The sequence below is a fragment of the Corapipo altera genome, unplaced genomic scaffold (genome assembly GCF_003945725.1).
Source record: "Corapipo altera isolate COAL_440 unplaced genomic scaffold, ASM394572v1 23, whole genome shotgun sequence".
In the NCBI taxonomy this organism is placed as follows: domain Eukaryota; kingdom Metazoa; phylum Chordata; class Aves; order Passeriformes; family Pipridae; genus Corapipo; species Corapipo altera.
In genome coordinates, this window is record NW_020884878.1 from 12,768,044 (window position 1) to 12,793,585 (window position 25,542).

The following is a 25,542-nucleotide window of genomic DNA, read 5'->3' on the forward strand; positions in this document are numbered from 1 at the left end:
CAGGTCACAAATCCTGTACCTTCAAATGAACTTTGTGTTTAACATGGGTCAGGTTTTAACTTTGTTTGCTTTTAAACGTGGTTTCATGCTTTACTTTCATAGTAAAGGCTCACTGGCTGTTTCTCTGCAAGCACATGGTGTTCCTTAATATTTGCTGTTGGTGTGGATGTAGGCTACAACTAACACAGTAAGAAGAAAGGTTTTCATCAATATTTATATAAGGTGTATGGTTTATTTTTCCACACTGGATGGATGTGTTGTTAAATAATAACAGCCATAGCTCAGTATTATTTCGAGCTAAGTTTATAAAAGAGCACACATTACTTGAAGGACTAGGTATTTGGGTTTTTTCTCCTGAACTGTTGCATGGAGAGTACTATTCAGTATATAATGTACTAGACTGCGGCATGTTCTCTAGGTGGAAGGAAAGATATATATGATACTCTGGTGACATGTATATAATTAGTTCTGGGCAAACAAGAGTGAGTTATGGTTTGTGGTAATCTATATTAAAATAGGTTTATGTTATTTTCTTAAACAGATATAGAATGCTTTAACCAAATCAAAGTAGTTCTGGTAGTGCATTTTTCCTTCCCTTCGGTAGAACATCCTGCACTCCGAGGGCAGAAGGGGATGGGTGCAAGTTGCCTTAACATGGCACAAGAAACATTAATTGCTCCTGCATATTATTTATAGCTTTGGTTTTGTTCTGCGTCAAACTTGGCTTGATGTGGGGGGCTTTGGGGCCACCTTTTTTCTGAGGTGTCCAGCTCCTCTGTACATCTGGCTTTGCTACTGACTGGAAGCTCTGTGAGGAGGAGGGACATGCATTTCCAAATTGGTTGATGACTGGTTAAAAGGGGAGGTAAATGCTGAAAAAAGCCAAGGCTGCTTCCTGCCTGGCTGACTGAAATAAGGCCAGGTGGGGTATTTCAGCCAAACAGAATTCCTCCCTTGGAGTGATTTAAAGCACAGTCTGAAACTGTGTGAGGGAGAGGTTTGTGATGAGCAGATTATTTCATCCAGCATCTGCAAGAGTCAGGGTCTCTCGATCTCTTCTGTTACTTTGTTTTGTCTTTAAGGAAGGTGACTTTTAAGTATGACACTGCATTTCCTGTCCTGCCTGGGTGATGACTGCGGTCCTCTGTGGTGGTGGACTGCAGCCGGTTGCCATGGCAATAAAAAGCCTCCCCAGCCGAGGAGCTGCTCCATCGCTGTGTCTTCCCTGGGAATTGGCTACAGCAGCAGAGACATCTTTCTCTGCTAGGGAGCTGAGCTGGCTTTGAGTATCTCATGGGTGATTGAAATGTACTGACCTTACCTGATGTGCTTTGGGATCATAGGGATGAGGGTGTTTATTTTTAGCCTGAAAGGGTATCCTGGCATATTGAAATACATCTCTGCTCTCGTGTGGAATACAAACATTTTTGGATTACTGTGTTTCTTCTGCCTAGCAGGGTTGCCTTGCCCTCACCTGCTCCCATGCGAGAGCATGAGTACCACATCGGACTTCCTTAGCTACATCAGTCAAATCCTCTATTTAGTCGTTGTTCTCTTGCTTTGTAAACTACATTCCAGTATGCTATGAGCAAGAATAAAGACAATTCTTACATAAGCCACTTTAATTGAGTTTGCAGACTTTATTATTCCATTCTGAACTTGTTTGCTGCCCTTCAACTTCAGTGACTTCAGCAGCATTTCTGGTGCACCAGATGGTGAGAGAGGTTCGCATCTGAGGTGCCCAAGTACTGCAGTGAGGGGAGGCAGTCGGGAGTGCTCCCTTGTATGTTGCCGTTTTCCTGATGCGGCCTTTCCATCAGAGGATAATCCTGATCCTCACGTGATCTGAATATCCGTTGGTTAGAAGGGAAAGTGGTAGCTGTTTCTGTCTACAGACAAAACGTGTCCTGAGTTTCAAAGCTGTGGTATTCCCTCACTCTCTGCACACATAGGAATTTCATATAATCAAGCTTGTAAACCATGGGCTGTACTTTCATAACTTTTTTACCTCATTTCACCTGCTGTGGGTGCTGCCACATAAGGCAAGCAATGAAGGGAATCCTCAGTAGGGTTTATTTGAAAAGTTTTTATAATAGCTGATTTTACAACCTGGCCTCTGTGCAGGTAAAATATAATTAAAGCAAGAGATGTGTTGTAAATGGTGCTAATTCAGAAAATACATTAAGTATGTATCATCAAAGTTTTTATCTCTGAAAGTTCTAATTTTGTAAAAATACTGTAAAGCAATGGAAATAGAAGCCTGGTTGCATTGTAAATACTGCTGAAGTATTTTAGTAACTCTAATACTAATGAGCTGAACATATTTTTTTTCTTTTAATTTTTTTCAAATGGCATTAGTATTCCAAACAGCAAAATCTCTGGCTGGAGAATTGTAGAAATGATGATTGCTCATTAGCAAATAGAATACAGATGTTCTGTTCAGTTTGCCTGAGTGCTTCACATAAACACCTTGGGGAGTGACTGGCACAGAGTACAAAACTTGATAGCATAAGAGTTTGCCACTTTGGGGCTGGCAACAGGAGCAGAAGCATACCATGTAATTTAGTAAAATTTCATGTAGTTTTTAATCATTTGTAGTGTTTGCGTAACGGGACAACCATTGTGTGGGAAGTACAGGGCGGTGAGGCAGGGGAGGTGTCTCTACAGGGCTGTCATCAACACCAGAAAGTAGAGTTGAGTCAACTTTGTAGAGGTCTGTTCATTTCTTTTGGTTGACTTTCTACCTTCAGCTTACAAAGAAGCAAATTTCTATCCCCCCTCAAGGTCTCTATCCATTGTATGTTTTTGTATTTCTGTATTCAGTTACCCAGAGTTTCTTAGGACTCTGAGCCAGCATCTTTTTGTTTCTTTTCTCATATGTCTTCAGGTAAGAAATCTGTTGTTCCTCCTCTCCCTTTCTTTCATTCATCTATCCTCCCCTACCCAACAGTAATCGCAATAACAATAATCTCAACAATTTAACAATTTTTTTAAGAATTTATTTTTAATCATATATGTGCAGTGACTGTTTTCGAGGATATATTAAGTAAGGACTGAATTAATAAGGCACCATTAGGAACTTCCTGATAGTTATGTGTTAGTGGCTGTGGGGTTTTACATGATGTCACTAAATTCACAGTTTTATGACAATGCCAGTAGTGCTTAGGGAGCAGCTGAAAGGGGAAATGCCCTGTCTCTGCTGAAGGAGCCAAGAGAATCAAGCCTCTGTGTTCCTCACTCTAGGACTCTGCTCCTTGCAGGATTTTGTGACATTTCCCTTTCAGTGAAGATGCAGGAATTGTTTGGGTTTTGAAACCTGTTTAACAAATGATGAATCTTATTCATGCAATTGCATGGACTTCAGAAGGAAAAGGATATTCCTAACTGCAATATTACTCTGGCTTCTTGGTATTATGTGTGTTTGTGTTACGCTTGCTTAGTTGCCAGGGCCAGGTTGGGAGGAAGCTGAATGAACTTGGAAAGTTTCAAAATGCATTTATTTTATTAAAGAATATGTTGATTCCAGTGGGCTCTTTTGGGTTGTATTGGTTGGTTGGTTTGGGGTTGGGGTTTTTATAATGTTTTGTTGGGAATTTCTGTTTGTGTTAGTTTTGTTTTATTTTTTTTACATTGAGTAAGAAGTCTTCAAATTGCTACCGTAAAGGCATGGAGCAGTAAAACTGTGCTTCAAAGCAGTACCCATTTCATACTGCAGCTGAACTATCGTATTCCAGACCTGATTGCCTGCCAGCTACTCTGCAAAATTATTATGTAATTCTTGCCAAGCAGTTATTAAAAATGGTTTTATGGGGGCTTATTAGACTATTTAAAGTAGCTTTTTCTTTTCCACCTTAGTGGAGAAGTCTTAAAAGTGTTGATGTCAGCGCTGGGAATTGGTCAGCTGATACAAATGAGAAGATGGCATTGGGCACCCAGAGAGTTGGTTACAGCCTTGGGGTTTGTTGCTTGTGAGCTCCCAGCCCCATGTTAAGCAAATATTCAAAACTAAATGGAACTTATTAACATTAGTTTACCCTGTGCTGAGTTGAAAACAGTCTATCTAAGTGTAAAAAAACATGGTAGGTATCAAAGTTTAACCACTTCTAGACGCGGAATCAAATTAATGTGAATTGAAGCAAGTTGGATCAGCATGAAGTGACTCTGTTTGTAAAGAGTACTTTGCATTTCTAAATCTTTTCACAGCCATAATTGAGAGAAGAATATCGGGCAACTTCACTTACAAAGCTGCTGTTTGCTTCCTCCTCTTGCCCTAAAGCAAACAAAATAGGCAGTCTCCCAATTTGGAATCTGTTGAATGAACCAAAATCACTTATGTGCTGTTTAGTTGTTGTGGCAGCAAGGCAAATAGATGTGAAAAGATTAGCCAAACAAAAAGGCAGAAACCTTGGCCCTGTTGTAAGGATTTGGAAACCCAGTAGTTCATCAATTGTTGGGGCTGCAGGATAAAGGCGAGTAGGTAGAAGCAAGCTGAAAGTAAAACAGCTCATCTATGAGATGTTTAGGAATACTTGTGTTAAAGGTTTAAGTTTCAGTGTCATCTCTTCCTTTCTGTTTCATTGCACCTTCAATAGGTATTGGAAATCACATTAACAAATAGCAAGGGTGTGAAGGAAAGTATGTTAAAGAAGAAAATTAAGGAATATGTTAGCTTAATGACACTGTCCTCTGTTGCAAAGAAGAAAGATCCGAGACAGGTATTAGTAAGGCCATAAGGTTTCTTTCAATCACACTTTAAAAATATGAGAAATTGTAGACTTCAGGACAACTACAACAATTATTGTCAGCCAAGACACATGTAGTAGGAGGCAATCTTTACCTCAAAAAGCTTGCAGAGTGAATATACCAGCTAGGCAACCGATGCAAAGGAGAAGATTTAAACTTTGTCCGTTTGGAAGGGATGAAACACATTACCTGAAACCACAGTGTCTGTTTGGAAATAGAATGTGAATTTGAAGCCATGCTACTCCCAAGGTTTTGCTGGCACAGGTTTGCTAGACCTAAGTATAGGTAGAATTGTTCCCGTATATCTTACTATAGGGTCCATCCTTGAATAGGGGCCCAGTGTTTAACAGACAGTGTCTAGATGGGTTGAGCCTTCCCATCACTGCCTGGAGGTCTGATTTACTTTTCTTTGAAATTGATAAATGGAGTGGTAGAGAATTGTTGCTGTGATATGAATTATTCCCACTGTTATTAAATAATAAACATGACCACAGCGACCTACTCACTCTCTGAACTGGATTCCTTCTGTGGCTTAATCTTGGTAATGGCTTCATATTTGAACTACAAAATGTCATGGGTGAGCTGTGAGCTTCTGAAGAAAGAGGCAGCAGAAGGAAGTTGGTAGATTGATACCATATCATGTGTATCATAAAGTAAGGTAGTAAAAGCCCCAGGAAGTTATATTTCTTAAGTAATGCAATCAGAATTGCACTTAGACAGAGAAGATTGCTTTGTATTTACTAGCTGTGTTTACTGCTTTTTCTAATGTGCCTAAGGAAACTTCAGGAAGTGGAAAATGGAGTTGTAGACCTGAATCTGTATAGTTACTTTTGGGAATAACACAGCAAAATGAGTGAGCTTGATTTGCTACACAGCAGATGCCAGGATTATATGATGTGGAAGGAATTTTTTACTTTTAAACCCTTTCAGTGTGATGACATGCAGGGGAGAGAGGAAGGAGGGGCTGACATAAGTGCCCTCATGTTTTTTTAACCTCTTCAGTGCTCTGAATCCAGAAATACCAGTTGATTCATGTAAGCACAGCCTGTCTGTGTAGGTGGATACTACCAAAACAGTAATTAAATATAGTGTATGTTTCTGGACTAGAGCTAAAAGGGAACAGACAATAATACTACTTATTCTGTGGTTTATACTGTGCTGCTATGAACAGAGAATGCAGCAAACAGAGAACAGAGTTCACATGAAAATTGATGAAGAGTTCAATGTGTCTTTTTTGGTATTTATGCATTATTTAAAATGAGTTTAGCAGACTATAAAGCTTTTGATTATAGTCAGCTTGTAAGTGTACTCTGCTACATTGTGCAACATCTCAAAATAAAATGGACCAGCAGTTGTTTACACAAGCTAAAGACTTTCAAGACCAACTCATGGGAGGAGCAGATGGTATTTGGGCATTGTTTTGTGGTCTTGCAGTCCACGCAGTGCCATGTTGGGCTGATTCATGAAGCTCCATTTGCAGAGGCATCATAGTGAGCTCCTTCACTGAGAGGAGAAGAAACATTTGAATGAACTTTCTTGTCTTTTGTGCTGTCTTTAGTAAATGCCATTGACTGCTGCTATATTTAAAGAAAGTGACAAGAGTATATCAGAGCCTTTATTAAAATAAATTGGTGTCCTTTGCAAGTGATGATCCTTCCCTTCAGTAGAGCTGTCTGTGTTGGCTATGGTAAGGGTAAGAAGCCATGCAGGTAAGGTTCAGCCCCAGATGCTTGGAGTGGGATCACGCAGTGGTGCCTGCTGAACTGGCAGCCCAGGTGTGCTCCTGTGGCACAAAGGGCCAGCACACTGCCTTGGCACCACATTTCACTCCCATATCTGCTTCATTGTGCAACTGAAAACTCCTAGAAACTGAGGAGTGCTCCTGCTGCCCTGCAGGCAGGGTGCTTCCCCCCACCACCGCCCCTTCCCACACAGTGTGCTGGGGTGCTTGCATGTGTTAGTTGGACAGAGAGGAATATTTTCTTCACTAATTTAAGGAGGGTGAAAATACTTCTTTGCCAAAGGGAGAGAAAGGGGAGGAGGGGAGTGGGCTACTCTAAAGCAGAGACAGTGTGAAACCTCAGCTGCCAAGATCTTGTGGTGTTTCCCTTTTAAGCACTAATAAAGCTCAGGGTGACTTAATATTCAAAACCTGTTGAACCTGTTGGCAAGAACAGAGCCCTAGATCCTCATTGCAGAGGGTTTGTTTGTTGCTACCAACTGCATTTCAATTGCCTAGTGATAGTGTTTGTTTTCTTGGAATTTGCTTTCTGATGCAATGTTCCAGCAGTCCTGACTGCAGTCCTGCAGAGGTGGAGTTACTATGGGCCAAAGTACGGCAGGGCTGCGGGCACCCTACAAGTCCAGTCCTGCTGCTGAGAGGGTGATGGCAGGCGAGGAGTGTAGTGGCTTCAAAGGGTTCGAATGTGGGAAATGGAGGAAAACTGCAGTCTCTTCCTACTCCCACTGTCAGGCGCGGTCAGCGTTAAACCCGTTGCTTTTATAGGAACAGGCTGACCTACTTATTAAGGCATTGTATTTCAGTGTTCAGCTATGGCTGTCTGCCCCAGAGGGGTTGTGTTTCCAGCTCTGCTAAAACTCAGGCCCCAGCCATGTCCCAGCCTTCTGGGGAGTCTTGGGCAGGACATGTGGATATGTCTGTTTGGTGTGAGGAGCTCTGGTACCACAGCAGTGGGCACCACACACTTATCCCTGTGGAAAAAGGGGAAAAAGCCTGCTGAAAGAACTGATAAATGCCCAAGAGGAACAGGAAAATAGAAAGAAAATTGGAGAGGAGTGATGTTTAAATGGTATGAAAGGTTTTGACCAGAAATGTGGTTTTGATTGCATTCTGTAGGGGAGAAGGGTAAGCCACTAATGGCTCTGGGTACACTTTGGGTATCTGAAAGGAACGCTGTTTTGCCAGCTTGTGAAATGCAGAGGTGGTTGTGGTCAGCTGCCTTTCCATAGCTGCATTCCTGAAGCACAGGAAAGGGTTGGTTTGAGAAGAACACATGCAAATGAGCAATTTAGGAGAAGACCGAACAGTCTGTGTGGGGATCAGGGAGGAGCTTCCTCTGGATTTGGTCAGCTCAGTATTTATGTCAGATTTGTGCATCTTGCGTCCATGGAAACGATGGCATCAGCCATCATGGGAGGCAATCCTGCAGCTCTTCCAAACCAGGCCTTTGGACTGTTATAGCAAATCCAGATATCTGTGAGCAGGTGTCAAATGTGGGATGGTGGGTAAGATGGGACAGCACTAGGAAATGTCCCTTCTGTGACAGACCATTGCTTCTGCCTCTGCTCTGGGGGCCTCTGTTACACCAGTGAGAAGTATCTGCTCCATCAATCTATGACAGTGAGCTTAGACTCTCTGCTGCTATGACTGAAATATATGCACCTACCTGACTTCATAGTAAAACTGGATTTGCCGCTCTGACATGACACCCCATCTGATTTAAAAGGAAAGTTTCTGCTTTGTTTTATAGAGACTTTTACAAATATATCTATTCAGTTTCCATCCTGGAAAGCCAACATAATTGTCAAAGTTTTCCAGGAGATTTTCTGCGGTTTTGCCCCCTGAAAAGTTGTGACATCCTTTGGTAATTGCTGTGTAGCCTTGGCTTTATGAACCATGGAAGGAGGAGTTCAGGTAGACATGCTCAGCCAGAATGTTATCACAGGTTTTGCAGAATTCACTTTTTTACATTTTGCACTTTTTCTTCCATACCTTGTACTCACATGCATATCTCTTTTTCTTTGATATACACATATACCCTTGCCAAACTACTTACTACAAAAGTTTTGAAAGAAAAGAGAGAATTTCTGTGTTTAAATTCTTGAGAGGTAGTCTGCTATCATAATGATAGAGCTATAGGATTATTAATCCAGAGATACAAAATGACAGACATCATAGTTAATGCTCATCAGCATCCTTTCTAGCAATCTCAAAGTAGTCCCATCAGTAAAAAGCCTAAGCAAGCTGTGCTGCATTATCATGATTGAGGGCCAGATCAGATTTGATGTTGCTGGCTGACATGAGTAGCAAACGAAGTTTTCCCACTTCTAAAACTGACTTTATAAATAAGCTCTTTGTTACATTGCAAATACATCCTCACGTTTCTGTTAAAATACCCAGTAGTGACATGAAAACCAACCTCAAACATGTTTCCAGATACTTGGCCTTGAAACTAAAAGGAAGGTAGCTGCTTACATTCGTCTCTGATAAATGAAGATGTAGCTCAGTGCATACCCAGCGCTAAGAGTTGGGGGTTTATGAATTCCAGGCCCTTTCCAAGCGGTATCAGGTCTAGCAACATTGATTTTTAATCAGGCATAATTACTGCTGTTAGTCTCCTGAAGCAAGTGAGAGACAACTCCTCTCCAGCCATTTTAAGGCTTTACACTGTTTTCCATAACTGTATTATAGTTGTACAATGTAGCACTTATTTTCTATTCTAAGGAGTCCTGTAACTATCAGGTCTCTAACTTTGCTGGAATGTCATTGACAATTTTGCATAAAACATTTTCATTCATCTATTCCCTAAGGAAGAATATTACTGACTTTTATAAAAAAACCCTTACAATTCTATAGTACATGCTATTATTATGTGTGTTGTACTGGATGAAATGTTGCACCAGATTTATGAATAATTGTTTCTAAATGGGGGCGTCAGTTATTTTTTTAGGGGAGGGGAAAGGATCCCTTATAAGGCTTTCAGTTCTGTTCCTCACTGTGTGTGTAAGGCAGCTGTTCGCCTATAAATGATGGCATTAAAATGAAAAATAAATACAAGCTTTTCTTCTTTTCACATTTGCTTTTCTGGAGGTTCGCCACCATTATCCTTTGAGATTTCCCTACCCCCTGCTGGAGACAGGAAGGAGAGAAGCAGAGAGATGCAAAGTGCAACAATCACACTGGGGAGCTTAGAAACTCTTCTCCTTCTGGCTGTGCAGAGTGGTGAGATGCACCATGAGGACCTCAGTATGGAGGGGGCAGCAGGGTAGTGAGTCTGTTCGGTGCTGCCATGAGAGGGCAGGTGCTCACTGAAGATGAGTGTGCAGAGCTGGGGAGGGGGGCAAGGCAAATGTGTTCTCTCTGGTTTGTTTTGGTGTAATCGATTTGATTACACAACATCACTAAGATTTGTTTCCCCAGATAACCCATGTCTTACTCTCACAGACATCAGATCTGATGATGATCATCTTAGTAAACTGAATTTGCACTGGCAGAGTTCATATGAACTGTATGCTGTGTGGACATGAAGCAGAACTCTCTGAAAGGCCAGAGAGGTGCCTATGTGCTGCACTGACAAGAATTGCAAAAACTGCTGTTTAAAATCAGTAAACCAGCTCTCACTAGAGTTTGTTGAAATTTTGGAGTACAAAAAGCAGTGTGAGGCTTTTTCTCTGTTTGGTTGTAAACACAAGGTTGATAAGATGACTAAATACTTAGTAAAAGCAAGCTCACTCTTTCTTCAGGGCGGTTTTTACCATGCCATCCACTTGGTGGGAGCAATGTCTGTTCCTCCCAGGCAGAGACACAGCTGCCTGGCCTCAGGAGCTGCATTTGGGGGGCTGCAGGGAGATGAGATCTAGCGTCGTGTATAAGGTGATTTCCTCTCTGGCCTTGCTTGTATGCCCATGAGAATTGTGCAGAACGTTCTTATGATTCTTGTTAATGAAAGCACTAGTTTTTTACAGAACTGTCCTGAGCTATAGTTAAGCTGCCCAGCTGTTCCAGTCCAGGGCTGAGCCTTGCTGGATGCTGGGACTCTGATCCTCTTCCACAGACGCTACTCGTTTTCTGGCTTGTATACACATACAAGTGTTTTCCTGGATTACAGAGACAGCTCTCACTACTTCCTGGATAAAGTTTTATTTCTTCTTACTTTCTTTTTAATGTCCAACAACTTATTTTAGTCCTGTGCACGTGGTCAGTTGAGTCCCTGTTCAGTGCACAAAGAGAAGGGGATGAGAGCCTCTTAGCTTACCCAGTCTGTTTTGTGAAGTACATATACTTTTACACCTTTCAGATGAGGAGCTGAAAGAGTCTGCAAAGGAATTCTGGTCGTGTTCTGCCCATTCCTTACTCCTTCGCTAACCTAACTTGTCACCTAGTGGCCATTCAGAGTCCAAAGAGCTCGAATAGGATCATTCATAGCAAACTGGAGGTTGGCAGAAGTGGAATCTTGTATCTCCCCTTCTTCATTTTAATTAAAATATGACAAATAATAATAAGTAAAAAGTTAGTTCAACCGTTTTGGCCAGAAAGGAGCTATATGATAACTGTTTGGCAAGTTAGAAGCATCCAAGGGGCCTGTAAATGTGACTTGGCAGCAAAGTCTCGCCTTAGTGCTTGCTCTTTAGACACTCAATTGAATTATTCTTTCGCCACATTTCAGTTCATGACATTTCATATTTCCTCTGCTTTTGAAATGTTCAAGTAAAAGTTCCAGCGATGACAATATTGCGCTTACACATTTGCTGCTATATAGCATAAGTGGTACTAAATTAACACTAGCGAAGTATTTACTGGAAGATCTGAGATGCATATGCAACTGAATGCAAGAAAAAAGTAAGTGAAAACAAGTTTGATAGGATTTTTCAGGTTTGGAACATATCTTCTACAAAATCTCTTCTATGAAGAATGCAAGAAACAAAACACACCTGATAATTAGGATGCAGTGTTTTAGTCTCAACAAATAGCGTTGCAGTGTTTTTAAATAAATCCTGTTCTTATGTATGCTTTTTAAGCTAAGTTAAAGCCCCACTCGAAGGCTGACTAATTTCACTCTTAAAGTCTCTTAGTGTTCAGGGAACCTGTGTTGCTTTCAGCAGAAGCTTTCACTAAAAAAGGCCAATGTGATCTCAGAATATTGACTTGTAATTTCAAAGTAATCTTCTACTCCATGGGTTATCTTGTAGACATCTGCAGTGGGAATGTCAAATTCTTCAAAGCCTCTCTAAGCCTAGGCTTGCTGTCATGGCTGTATGGCATGGAGTTGACCTCCACCAGACTGCATGCCTGCCTGCCTGAGTACCTGCTAGTCGTCATGCTTATACTGGCTTTTTTAACATACTTCTGGTGACAATTCTAGCTGTCCTGCCTACATCCACACCTTGAAACCCAGGATTGCCCAGTGTACACCAGTGGGGACTCTTGAGCTTGCAGCTAATTCTTGCAGCCTTTCCTAGGTTCACGAAGAAGCCCCTGTGCACAGACCTCCCTAAGCTGTGGGCCAGCATCCTTACCCTCTGATTCTCCCAGTCCCCCATGTACAAGGCGCTGCCTGCTGGCACCTCTCTGCACCTTCCTGCCTGGACGTGCTCTGCTGTTCTGCAGAGAAAGCAGAAGAGGGAATGTGAGAGTTTGAACCGGAGTTTATGAGCAGGCATGGGAGTGCAGTCAGAGGGGTGAGAGGACTTGCAAGCCGGGTCTCATGTAGCTTGCCCACTGACTTTTCTTCATAAATGCCATGACTCCAGTGCTACTGGCCAACTCTTCTTTGTTGCACCTGGCGTCTTACTTACATGCTCAAGGCTGTTGCCATAGGGCTCAGGCCAGCTACCGGTGACAGCTGTGGGCTCGCATCACTGCTCTGTTCTGAGGTGCTATGAGGCTCCAGCTCTGCAATTGTCTCCAAGTGCAGACACCACTGATCTGCAGGCATCCTGCCCAAGTTTAGCAGCTCAGGGCACAGAACATGCTGGAAGCTGATAGACATAGTCCTGTGTGTCCATAGCACAGCCCCTAAGCTTTATTGCAAGTCACCTTTGACATGAAGTGGCATGAGTCCGGTCCTGGAGTGTCAAACATCATCCTGGTGCTTCTGCACATTTATGTAGATAAGCCATTTTGCAAATAGGCCTTCACTGGCATAGTTTCTTCATGACTGTGTTTTTGTGCTCTTTCCCACTCTGTCATAGGGTTTTGCAGAGAGCTTACCTGCCCTAGAGAAGCAGTTTCGAAGGCAGCTTCTGGAGACCCCCTCCCCCAGGACACATTGTGGGCAGCAACACTCTGTAAATACTTCTGAAAATTGACATTCAAACTTTTTACTTTGTTTCATCTCCAGTTAGAAGAGTTTACCAAAATACCACTGCCCTGCTCTTATAAGTGTTCCGATTACCAGTCATGTCTTCAGCCAGTGTTGCATTACTGAAATTGTCTTAGAAGTTAATAGTTCTTCTACCTTGCTTTTCACCCCTGCATCCCATGGATACCTCGTCGTGATAGTTTTACTTCTCTGCCTCTGTTTTGCTTAACTGAGCAAGCCAAGCTCTCTACTTTCTGTCCAGCTTGGGTTTTTAAGCTTTTGTGTTCTTATTTTCAAAGAGTGCATCTTTCCTGCTTTTCTCCAGATAAAAGTTTCAGTTAGGTCTTTGTGCAGTGACTTGCAGAAACTGCAGCCTCCTCCAGACTGAAATCTAGAGTTCCTCAGCCCAATCTGTTTCCCAGAGGTTCCACAGGAACCATTTAGTTCATCAGAACTTACTCTTTGGAAATAACAGATCTTAAACAAAATTAGGCTTGCTGTTATCCTTCCCACTTAATCTAAACTGCATCATTTCGTGGTCCTCTGTTCCAAAGTTATCCTCATTATTTAAGATAAAGAGTAGAATAGAATCTATTCACGTTCATTCAGCAACATGGATAAAGAAACTTTTCAGCTGTCACATCCAGGAATAACTGGTCTTACTGTGGTTAATAGCATTTGTTCTCCAATCTGTACTGTGAAGTTAGGTCTCCCTTGTTGATACAATTCCCATTTCAGTAATGATGTAGAGCTCTATCCAGATCCATATCTGCTGTAAGAAGTCAAGAGCAGACCCAGTGTCTCTCTCTTAGTAGCCTTGTTTGACCATCTGTCCACAGCATTTCCAAACGTATTCATTTTATGCTGTTTCCAAAGTCTACTGCTTCATTATTGCATGACAGTATCCTACCATATAAACCCCATATTTCTTTTCTTTGAAAAGCACAGACCTTTTGACACTTGTTTCAATAATAATTGGTGTTCCACCCTGTTTGTGAATTTTCCTGTAATAACGCTAATGCCTTGAGTTCCCCTTCCATTATGTCAGTCTGCTTGTGTTAATAGCACACAGCTATTTTAGCTGCTGGATTTTTTGTTCACCTTTTCTGCTCTTATTTTGGTTTTAGACTGCATTTGGCTCCATAGTTATATTATATACAGTGCTTTCACTGGCAGTATCACATACCTGACCCTTTTCTCATCATTAGTTGCATTTTCTTTTTCTTCAAATCCCCCAAATACCCTTCTCACTGTTATTTTAATGTTTATCTGACATTTTCCCCCCTTGCTTTCTGGATCCTGAAACCAGTGAGGAATTTATGTTCAACTCCCCAGGCCTTTCCTTGCTGTGTTCATAATGTGGATTGTGCCATGGTAGTTCTAGCAGTTGGAATATTTGGGTGAAACCCTCCTGAAGACTCATCTTGCAGTGGAAGTACCCAGAAGCCACCATTTTATGCAGAACTAGTGGCTGAGAGAGGCAGGAGGACTGTAAACATTTCCTCAAGGGTCACACAGATTGTGTGAAATGTGTCAGTTCTTTTCCAACTGGCATGTTCTGCACTTGCTGGACTGAAAGGCATACTCAGTTTTCAAGGTCTGGGTGACACGAGTGTATTTTGAAATGGCAATGAGAAGGAAATGAGTGCTTAAAACAAACATTGGTATGGGACAGTAAGGTTGGGTTTATTTGGTCTTAAATGGTCAGAATTTTATAGAGGACTTCCTCCTGCCAGCCATCCTCCCATTTTGCTGGAAGGAAAACCTATTGTTAGCAGCAGGGACATTATGAAAGCTTGAGCAATGATGACCTCAGTGCAGAGGTAACACACATCTGCATAACTGGGTACAAGAAACATGTGTTTGTGTGTATGTGTATTCTTCAGTCAAAAAAAATATGTGTGCAACCTGTAAGGCTGCAAGGAGTTACAGCCCTCATAATCCCATCTTCCACTGTAGAAGCGGAGGCTGCAGCAATCAGTCAAGAAGATGGTTGAAATTCCTGATCACAGATTAGGTAAGTACATGATGGAACAACAAATTGTTTCTCTCTTCTGTGCTAGCTCATTGGCTAGTGTTTTCTCTCGGTGATGTTTTCTGTTCAGTACTACAAGCTCCACAGGCTGAATGGAGTCAAAAAAGGCTTTACTGTTGCCTTTGTAATGGGTTAATTTTATTTTCGCATCCTTCTGCACTGAAAATTAAACTTGCCAGTAATATGCATCAAAATGGAAAAATACTTTTAAAATAAAGGAACAAAACCATGGCAGACATCTCCACCCTGTTTTTAAGAAGAGTATTTATTATAATATGTCATCTTTATGTGTAAGATGTATATCTCATCTCTCTTTAGTCAGCTGTCTCTTAAAATATTTTTATCTTGCACTGGTGAAAAACATATCAGTGTTGTGAGTCTGTCTTCTAACAATTACATGACCTTAATCTTTACCCCCAAGATGTAAAGTTAAGATGCTTTGGTTTTCTGCAGCTTTCTGAACGATGTGCAAGACCATCTATAACTCTTCCTACTACCATTCTTTTTATTAAAGCTAGTATTTTTAACAAGAATATGTTGTAACTGTTTGTTTCAGTTTTTCAGCTGATAAAATGGTGTTGTTAGAGAATGGAAATCATATGTGTAGCTTCATGACAATACAAATGTAACAAAATAGAGGAGCAGGAAGAAGGTTTCTGTTGCAAATATTCTGTATTTTTTCTCTGGATAATTTGTGCCATAGCTTACTTGGCAGTGCCAGAAATGAACTTAAATAGGAAAAACTATTCGTTCATTTAGACTCATACCTTTATTCTTCTGTGTCTCATACTAGATCCTTTCTAAGGAGTGGGAGAACCACTGTGACTGCCAGCCCAGTTTTGTATTGTTAGTGAAATTGCTTCCTCCTGGCCTCTATTATGTAGCTTCCAAAATTCTCATCCTTGGTCTTTCATGCACTGTTGTTGAGATATGAATATAATTTCTTGTTTCTTCCCAAGATCTTGGTTCTGAATCCTACTGGTTTACCTTATATTTCAACAAGTATTCTGTTTATTTTAAGAGATTTTCTCAACCTTATTTAAGTGTTTCAGAAGTGAAGTCAATGGCATCCTACACCAAGGCGTTTTGACAGAGTTACAGTACTTACAGTGCTTTTCAGGTATTTCTTTCTATATTGCACATTGCAATTTTATTTTAACAGCTATGTTCTTATTCTGTCATTAGGCAAAATAAAAATGGAAAAGAAAAGAGAAAAAAACAAATGGGATAAAAGCCTCCACTCTGGTCATTATTCTCTGTGTCTTTGACCTAACCTAACTCATACCAAGGTTAACTATCATGATGTGGGAAGGGATAGGACATGTCTGTTAACAGACAAGTTAAATAGGGGCAAGCTGCTATTTGCTCTGTTGCAGTTTAATAAGCCTAAAGGTAAAAGGTGGAAGACAAGAGTGTTGCTTTTGCAACATTTTCTAGCTGCTGAAAATTTAAAATATCAAAGAATCAAATCACCACAAAATATGTAGGAGTGGTCTGTGCTAGAAAGTGAGGCAGGGGGTAAAATGACTGATGTTGTAGACAAGGAATAAACTGGACTTCTGCCTTCTGAGTACAGTGGCAGTGAGTTTTAGGCATTCCATCTAGAGTAGAGCATTTAAATGGAAAAAAGCAGTGGAGGATGCTGAGACAGAAGTAGAATGGACCAAAAATTAGCATACTCAATAGTGAAGTTCTTTACAAAAATAGTTCTATTTTAGATGTAGTAACTTAAAATAAGATCTTATAAATTCCTTCCTGATAAGATAACATAACCATGGCTGTAGTGTACAGATGGTGCAGTTTATTTACTAACTACATTTTTTATGTCAGTTGGCAGTAACATTTTAGTAATACCCAAATATGCATCTTAAGTGCCTCTCTCTAGGCATCTCTACTGGAAAATTCAGACCATGGTTGCTTTGAACTGCTTCAGCTGCTGTTTTCTTTAAAAACTTATAGTATGGCTGTAAAGATAAATACCCTTTAGCAAAGTCAAGAGGGGACTGCGTTATCCTAATTTTTATTAAGTTGGAAGGGGATGGATTTGAAGCAATTGATGAAACCAGATCAAAGTTTGAACTAATATCAAAATAATATGAATTATTATAAACCATTTCTCTCTCTATGAAATGAACTCAGATCAGAGATCACAACATAATAAAACAACAACTGTCACATCCGGCTTTCTCAGGTACCTGTTTGATTTTAATTATTTTTTGACAAGTCCAGAATAAACAGTCTGCTACCTGAGCTACCTCTGCATTGCTTGTATGAAATCTCATGCCAGAATATTTCATGCCTACCATTTTGCCACTTCTCATGTCTGTGCAAGGCAGATTCTGATCCTATACAATTAACATGCAAAGTGAGTTTCGTTCAAAGCATATCTTGACAACATGCAGATATAATTCCACAAAGTGATAAATTTTAGGTTAATTCCTCAGTGAAAGAACTAGGTGCTGTTTAGAGATTTGGTGTTCATTTCTGAACACTCTGCTGACGAGGGGCATGAATCTAAAATGCAGCAAACAGCGCTACCATGAGGTTTCTGCCATTGTTGGTATGGACTTCATGAAAAGAAGTTTTGTCTTTGAAAGCAGTGCTGGCAGAAACACCAGTAGGCTCACACTGCAACGGGAGGTACTGCAGCTGTGATGGAATTCCTGCTCCTTGGTGACTTTCATGCCCTATGAGTTTGTGTAAGTACTTAAGGTCCAGGTCCTTTCTGGTACGTTGTGAAGGTCCCTTGGTGTATGAGGGACCAAGCACTGAAACTTTTGAATGTAGCATGAGGTACCAAGTTCAACAAGACAGCAGTTGTTTGTTAGGAAAAACTGTGGCTGCTGGACATTCTTGTCATTATTTTTTTGTCTCTCTCCAATGTTGCCTATCTGAGACCTTGACATACTCTTACTTCTTTGTACAATACCCACAATCCTTCCTTTTCTTTGTTGTTTCTTACTTCCCTCTTTCACAGGGAAGGCTGAGCATCTTCTACTTTCCACTGGCAAAAAATTAACTGTTTGTGTATGCAGTCAGTTCACCACTTACTTGAATTAGCAAAAAAAGAAACCAGAATGCATTCATTTAAATACTAATTTTCTATATTCCTAAGCATTGTATGTAGTTATTTTTAACCTGGTTTCCTAGGGAAAGATGTTCCTGCAATAATTTTTCACTAACCACGCACTGTTAATAACTTCAGGAGCTTTTGTGTTGATCGCAGACTTCAGGTGGGACAGAGATCTCAGTTCTGAAATCCACAGCTTCATGAATGCAGACAGGCAGGTAGAAGGGAGAGGATCCAGTTACCAGGCTGGTGGGGCTGTCACACAAGGTCAGCCCTTACTGCTTGAAGTAAGAGAATCCGCATGGAGGAGACTTTACAAGGATGGCCACTGTGGAGAAAGGGCCATCGACGTGGGGCACTGGTGGGTACCAGGAGCCAAAGCAGGAAGGGTCAGTCCCAGCAAAGGTGCCCTTCCTTCACCTGCCTTCGGTGCTGCTCCTCATGACTCCTTCTTGGCTCTTCTTGACATGCTGCTCAGGAGAATGCCTCCAAATCATGAACGTAAATGCTGCACAAGAATATACCATCTTTTCAGTTTGTCCTTGGACATTTCTTCTGCACCTCTTTTTGTAGTCTCAGACTGCTGACCCTTGGCCCTTTTGTCCCTTGTGCACCAGTCTCTTCTTTTTCTTGTCTCCTTCCAGTAGGACAACCCAAAGTATGTTGTCCTGGATCCTACTGACAGCATCCTTTGTGCTTGTCCGCAAGCCCTCTTACTTCTGCCAAGGCATTATAAAATAGCTGTCCGATTTCTTCAGGAATATACCAATAGAAAGAGAGTTAGGCACAATAGCAAGTGTGGATGAGCTTGAAACATAGCTGTACTTTAGGAAACAGCCACTATGGATGCAGACCTGTGTTGAGAACAGCTCATGGTAGTGTCCTGACATCATTACAGAAACAGAGTGGTACCGTTAGTGGTCCAAAGGCTAAGAATGCACCTTTCAAGATAAACTCATTGCATCAATTTTATCTCAAATCACAGAGTTTGTTACACAAACAAAACCCGAAGTCACCACTATTTTTTCTGGTAATGTCTTTATTCTTTCAACAGCAAGATTAACATTATACTACAATGTTACCCAGGGGAGGGGCCATAGTTGAAGTAAAACAATAAAACAAAATTTAGGAACAGCCAATAAGCAAATGCTGAAGTTGGCTGTATGAATCATGATACAGTAAATTCAACTTCTAACAATCTTCTGATTTTATGGTATGAAAGAGATGGAAGAATTCCGGTTTGGTTTGTCTTTATTTCTCCAGTTTCTTTGCTTTTTTTGTCTTGCTTTTTAACATTGGATAGATTATCCCTCTTCAGTTTGATACCACACACTCACTGTGTGGTACATGGACCCATTCCTGCAACATGGCACATGTTTGGGAGTGAAGCTGTTTGGAAATGGCACTTTCAGCATAGATAATTGCAGCAGGAATGCTGCTTTTGAGGTATCTTCAGACTTGAAGATGAACATGAGTTGGTAAAGCTGCTTTTCTCAGTAGTCTGCTGGTGACTATTGGAAAAGAGTATGGTGACCTGTCCAGGAGACACAGGCACTTGCTTTCCATTATGTGGGCACCTTTTATACTAAGTCTGCTGCTGCTTCAACTTCAGTTTTACACCTGCTGCACTGGTTCTCTGTTTACTATTTCAGCAATTAAATAATATAGTAGCCTTTAAAAGTGTGTTTGCAGCGATTCAGAGAAAAGTAGTACATTCTTAAACTAATAAAAAAAATCCCTTTTTTTAATTCACCAGTCAAGTGAATTTCTGTTTGGCTTAAGCAGATTTTAAAATCCTGTCTACGTCATTTGTCTTGTTAATAAATTACAGGGCTTTATACTACATCACTTCACTGTGAATAGATTTGAAATATATAAAGATCAAAAATACACATATTTTTAACAATTTTCTGACATAATAGCCAAAATAAAGTGCCATGAAGCTATTAGCAGTAAATTAAATTTTTTAGTATGTAATTTGGTATAAATACTGACAAGCTGAAAAAAAAAACCACCCCCAAACAACAAATGCATACTCATTAGTCATTCAGTTTAGCCGTACAGAGGCAGCAGTCGGCCAGGGTGTGCGTTTTTATGTCTGCTTCAATTGCACACTTCATTTATTTGGACATGGCATAGGCGGCTTTCTCTGTCACACGGCATCACTGCACGATTAGCAAGTTGCGCCCCAGGGCAGCTGGGACGCTTTGCTGGGGCAGATGTTCTTTTCAGCTTATTCAGTGGCCGTTGTGGGGTTGTTTACTGTTGTCATAGCTACCTGCATTTCCATAGCAGCCGAGCTGTTGTGTGCGAAGCAAGTGAATATAGTTATAAAAGGATCATATTTTGTTCTGTCTCTATAACTTACCATCTGTCAGCTGACTGTTCATGATGGATGCAGAAACCAATTTAAGAATAACAGCAGCCAGCTGATGATTTTTGCTTATATTAAAGTGACAATGGATGAGCATGCAAATGCTTCAATGAAATGCTAGTTTCTTTTTTTTTTCCTTAATTGTAGCAGTTTGTCTTCCAACACCTTCTCAAACTTCACTGAAATCTTTCTTGACAAATCAAAATGACTGAGTGTCATCTTCTGTACTTGCTCAGGTGTAGGTATTCCTTATGCTTTCCCACTCTACTGTTGGCTCATCCTCTCTGTTGCTTCCAAATTGTGATGTTGCACCTGCTTTCACAAATCCTTTGTAATGAAATTTAATACTCTTCACAGAATTAAACAGTGAATTGGTGAGGCTGACAACAAAAGTTTCATGCACGTACGAGCACGAGTATGGTTTGGTGACACAGGTCGCTGTGCTCTACTTCATAATAGCAATGGGATCACATGCAAGTTTGTGGGTAAATTCAGTGTGTGATCAACAAGCCCTCTGAATAATAAACTCTCATACCTTTTCACTGCAGAGATTTGGTTGAACCTATAGTTTAGCAACGGGGGCAAGAAGGTTAGCCCAGTTGTAAATAATGTATTTATTGGTTGATTTTTCCAGATCCTGACATTGATGCTGCCACTGCCATGATGCTTTTGAATACTCCCCCTGAGATACAAGCAGGTTGTGAGTAGATATTTCTATAGCATATAGCAACATAGACATGTAAAGTTAATATTCTCTTTTATAAGTATACAACCTACCAGATAAAAAGGATTTAATAAAGAAATATAGCATCCCTTATAGAACCTTACACGTCCTTGACCCTTACACGAGTATAATTTTGTGGTTCATATTACATTCTTTGTTACATGAATAATATTAATCCATGATCTCTAATGTAAAAGAGGGGTTATTGTTATTCATGACATACACTTAAATGAGTAACATACTATTATCCATACTGATAGAAAGACCTGGGGCAACAGCCAGGAGAAAGGCAAGGAGAGAGAGCAATAGAGTGAAGGGTACATGGCATATGGTTTTGTTTTCATTTTGTTTTGATTTGACTCCCATCGTGTGAGTTACCACAGCCATCTGGATACTTTCCATTCACTTGGGCACTGTTTCAGCTCCTTCCTTGCACACATCCTGCCTGTTTTGCTTTTTTTCTGCTCTGTCTGATGCAAGGCAGTAGCAGCTACAGGGAGCAAAGAGAGGTCTCATTTCCTGCCAATACTGTCCTCCCTCTTCTATGACCAGACCTAAGGTTTGGTGCTGCGTATTAGCAGAGCACCGAAGGGGCTTTGACCCCGCTGTACTGAACTGTGCAAATACTACAGGAATCGTCCTGCCCCACAGGGTTCACAGTGAAGGTATTAAAGGAATCCATAGTGGAATACAGCGCACAGAAACAGGCAGTACAAGAAAACAAACACATCGCTGGTCAGCAAGCACGGTGGTAATGCCAAGTGACAGGCAGCTGTAAAAAATAAAGGCAGAAGTTAAAATAGAAGCCATTATCAAGCCTGTCTAACATCACTGCTATTGTTCTAGCCTGGGCAACCAAATCCAAATTCCAGGGGAAGCCATGATTCGCACTTTGATACTCTGCCTGGGGAAGAGAGTCAATTACCATCAAAGCATTTCCCATGCAGCCGAGGAAAGATAGAGTCAGCCTGCCTAGTGACCCTGCCAGAGGAATGCCTTTTGAGAAGCTTCTCTCAGTAGTGCATGATGTACCAAGTTAACTCTCTGTTCTGGAAGGAAAAGAATGGTCCTTGTCCTCTCCTAAGCAGTCTTCAGGGACTGTGTGTGGTAAAAGGGCAACCAATCCCCTCTTTGTGTAGGTAGGAAAAAGGAAAGATTTTATTGGGAAGAGGGAGTTACCCTTGGACTTAGTGGGAAGAATAAAATGGGACATCTTCCAAAGGATCCTAGGTTTAAAGAAGACAGATTTGTGGGGCAGAGAAAAGAGGGAAAGGAGTTGGTGTAGAATGAAAGTGCAGGGGTAAAAGGGCATATGAGAGAGGGAAGGGGGCATAAAGCAGTATGTGCATAGAAAAGGATGGGGAAAACACTGAGTAATATGAACTCCTGGAGAATGAGAGAAGATTGCAGACAAGAAAAGGAGGAGATACGTAGTACTAAACATGTACTAAGCACACTGCAGATTTTTATCACGTGCACATGTTTGCCAGCATTGCAGTGGAAGTGATTTGGAGACTTCTACACTTCGATAAAAGTTCCTTTTTCTCTGGTTGAGTTACAACAATGGAAGGCTGCAGTTGGGGAATATAGAGAGAACCCAGAAAAGATGGCGGAGGTGGAGCTGAAGAAGAAAAGAACCTTCCGTAAATTTCCCTACCGTAGGATTGACCTGGATCAGCTCCTCGACATGTCCTATGAGCAGCTGATGCAGTTGTACAGGGCACATCATGTGTATTCTCCTGGGCCTGAGGCCTTATTAAAGGACCTGCTCTTTTTATCTTATCTTATACACTAAATTGGCCTGGAGTCTTTTTCTCTGCGGTCTCTTTAGGCACCAGTTTGGCCTAAATCTGCAGTGTGTTTAGTACGTTTCATAGACTTCATAGTTTGAAGGTTGGCAAATCTCTATCCCCTTGTCACCTTCCCAGTGGGCTCTTGTGTCAGGATGTCAAAAGTCAGAGGGAGATGAAAGCAAAAAGATGACTCCTCATTCACATTTCTCCTTTCTTGATGTCCACAAGTAACGAGGCCCTTCTCTGTGCCTTTCAACTCAAATGCAAGGTCTACTCAGAAGTTCATGAATCCTTCCAGATGTTGGTAGAATTGCCAGGAGGAAAGGGCAGAAGTTTTTATTGTAACCTCAGAGGTCTTCTAAATTACAAAGGAGAAATATTTGGGGGGGATGTGAGTGGATACCTTGAGGAAGTAAATCAGCCTGTCCTATGAGTTCCAGTTGGGTCTCACTTAAGTACTATGTTAGGAAAGTCTTAGACAACCTAATTAACTGTTACTGCACATTAAGAAAAAATTGCATGAAAAAAACCACACTTCAAATTAGTTTTCAAATAAAAGGCAGATTGTTTATAGAAGTTTCATCACAATGTTGAACATCATCTAGAAGCTCACAGTTCGTTCTCTGCTCTGTCAGTGGCTGCAGTGGTCTGTAAATCAAACTCTGAACGATCAGGGCAGTTAAATGTGTGGATACTGTTTGATCCCTTGAAGACTGAGAATTCTATTGTTGGTATCAAACTATGGTGTCAAGTATGTGCATAAGGGCTGCAAAATGCCCCATCCTCTGAAGACAAGATTTGAAAAGGGAAGGACCTAGTTTGCTGTTTGGCCACAGGTGTTAATACTTGACAGAAAACATTCTTTCGGTCCGAGAGTCTGACTCCAAATATGCCACTTACTGGCACAGCAAAGAGTCAGATGGAGGCAGAACCCGAGGTCATTTCACCTTATAACAACTCTGTGACTCAAGAAGTTTAAAACTGATCAATTAAGACCTTTGCCTATTCTACCAACATTTAAGCATTGTTGTGACAAGTGGATACCTCCAAAGCAGATTGTGAGAGTCTGGATTCATTTTCTGTGGATGGTTACATGTATTGGCTTTTATCTTTGAAGACATCTTGCTTTTCAAGTTGCATAAAAATCAATGTTCAACTAGGCAATGTGAGTGCTAAAAGCATCTTTAGGTTGAAGTTAGCTACATCAATTATTCAAAGTCTTATTGAAATTTATTCTTCTCATATAGTCTGTCAGAAAGGACTCCCATCTCAATGGCATGAGAAAATCCGGAATAAACTATTCCTGCTTTGTAACAGATTGATTAATTAGTTTTACTTTTTCTTTTATATGAAATATTGAAATGTTGTCTGACAAACATTGCTTACCATTTACCCCAGTTCCATCATGCTTTAGTTTTCATTCAAAAAACCAAAAAGGCAGATTAAAAGAGTAAAACACTGTTATTAGGATTATTTTGTGTTTGTGTGGGTTTTACTTTATAGACTCATGAAATTGATTGTTCACTTTGCTGCTAAAGGATAGGAATTATACAATTATAGTTAAAGTGTTAACATCAGAAATCAATTTCTAAATTATTAACACTTTGCAGTATATTCACAGACCAAATGCTTCTATACTGTAACTAAAGGCGGAAGTTCAAAGTAACCAGCTGTGTACAAGTTCCTACTGAAACATGCAATCCAGCTGGAACCAGGAGCTAAAGCGTGAAAGATACTGTGATATGCTAAGGAAGGGCATGTAAGAACATAGATTTAATACTTCTTTTGCCTCAGTTTATTGAAGTCCTTGTGTTTGATCAGGTTTTGTATAGTTAAATTATGTTTAAAAAGAAACAGCAGCTGGAACATCTACTTTCTTCAGTAGCAGCTATTGTAAGTTACAAATAGTTTGGATTTTTCTTAGTAGCCTATTCATGAATATTAATTCCAAAATATGTGATTTGCATTAAAAACTGTATCTTGACCTGCAGGGGACTGGGTACTGTCTGCGACATTTTGGGCAAGTTGCATCACGTTTCTGGGCCTGTTTCCCTGATGGGAATCTAATTCACAGAGAGGACAGAGGAAAAAGGGATGGGGAACAAATGTTAGGGCTCAATTTAGAAATCATGGGTATTAAGTTAGTGAAGTCCATAGGTTAGTTTTGTACAGTTGTTTTTTTGTACAAAAGATTTTCAACACTTCAGTTCTTATCAATGTCTTGAAAGTAAATATTACCAGCTGTCACTCCAGCATAGCATTCTCTACTCTAGAGAGTGTAGCATTCTGGGCACATCATTCAGCCTTGCCAAACCACTGTGTTTTGCCATGATTAAAATGGAGATTGGTTTTGGTGATTTTGCAGTGTGTTTAAATTCCTGAGATTCAAGTCACTGGAAGCATGTAAGTAGCAACACCTTCTTAATTGGTGAGCTCATTCTGAACTTGGAGCCACTTGCTCTTCAGGAAGGACCAGTGAAGAAGCAAGGACGAGTACTGTATTGCTGCTACTGCTGGTGAACAGTCCTGTGGTCATAGGGATTATCCTGGAAATACTGATTTAATTCAAGAAGCTTCTTACTCAGTGCTATTACACATACCTTTAAATTCACGTGTAGTCCTTCGCCCATTGCTCTATAATTTGTGAATTGCACATAAATGTAAGTATATTTCTCAAGCTAAAGTTTAATACTGCAAACAGCTATAAAACTGCTCACAGAAAAAGTTTGGGTAGAAACCAGGAACCTGAGAGTCCTGAACA

General features: G+C 40.7%; 1 protein-coding gene across 5 annotated transcripts in view; it reads left to right on the top strand.

Annotated features, from left to right (window-relative positions):
- The window catches only part of FOXN3 (forkhead box N3), a 134,855-nt gene that overhangs the window by 84,987 nt on the left and 24,326 nt on the right, over nucleotides 1-25,542 (top strand). For 2 of the 5 annotated variants that reach the window (XM_027637604.1, XM_027637606.1), the window contains exon 5: nucleotides 20,899-20,964. The exons of 2 other annotated variants lie outside the window; for them this stretch is intronic. In XM_027637604.1, coding sequence (XP_027493405.1) covers nucleotides 20,899-20,964 — 66 coding nt within the window. The remainder of the gene's footprint in view (nucleotides 1-20,898; nucleotides 20,965-25,542) is intronic. One more of the 5 variants, XM_027637605.1, reaches the window with a different exon arrangement.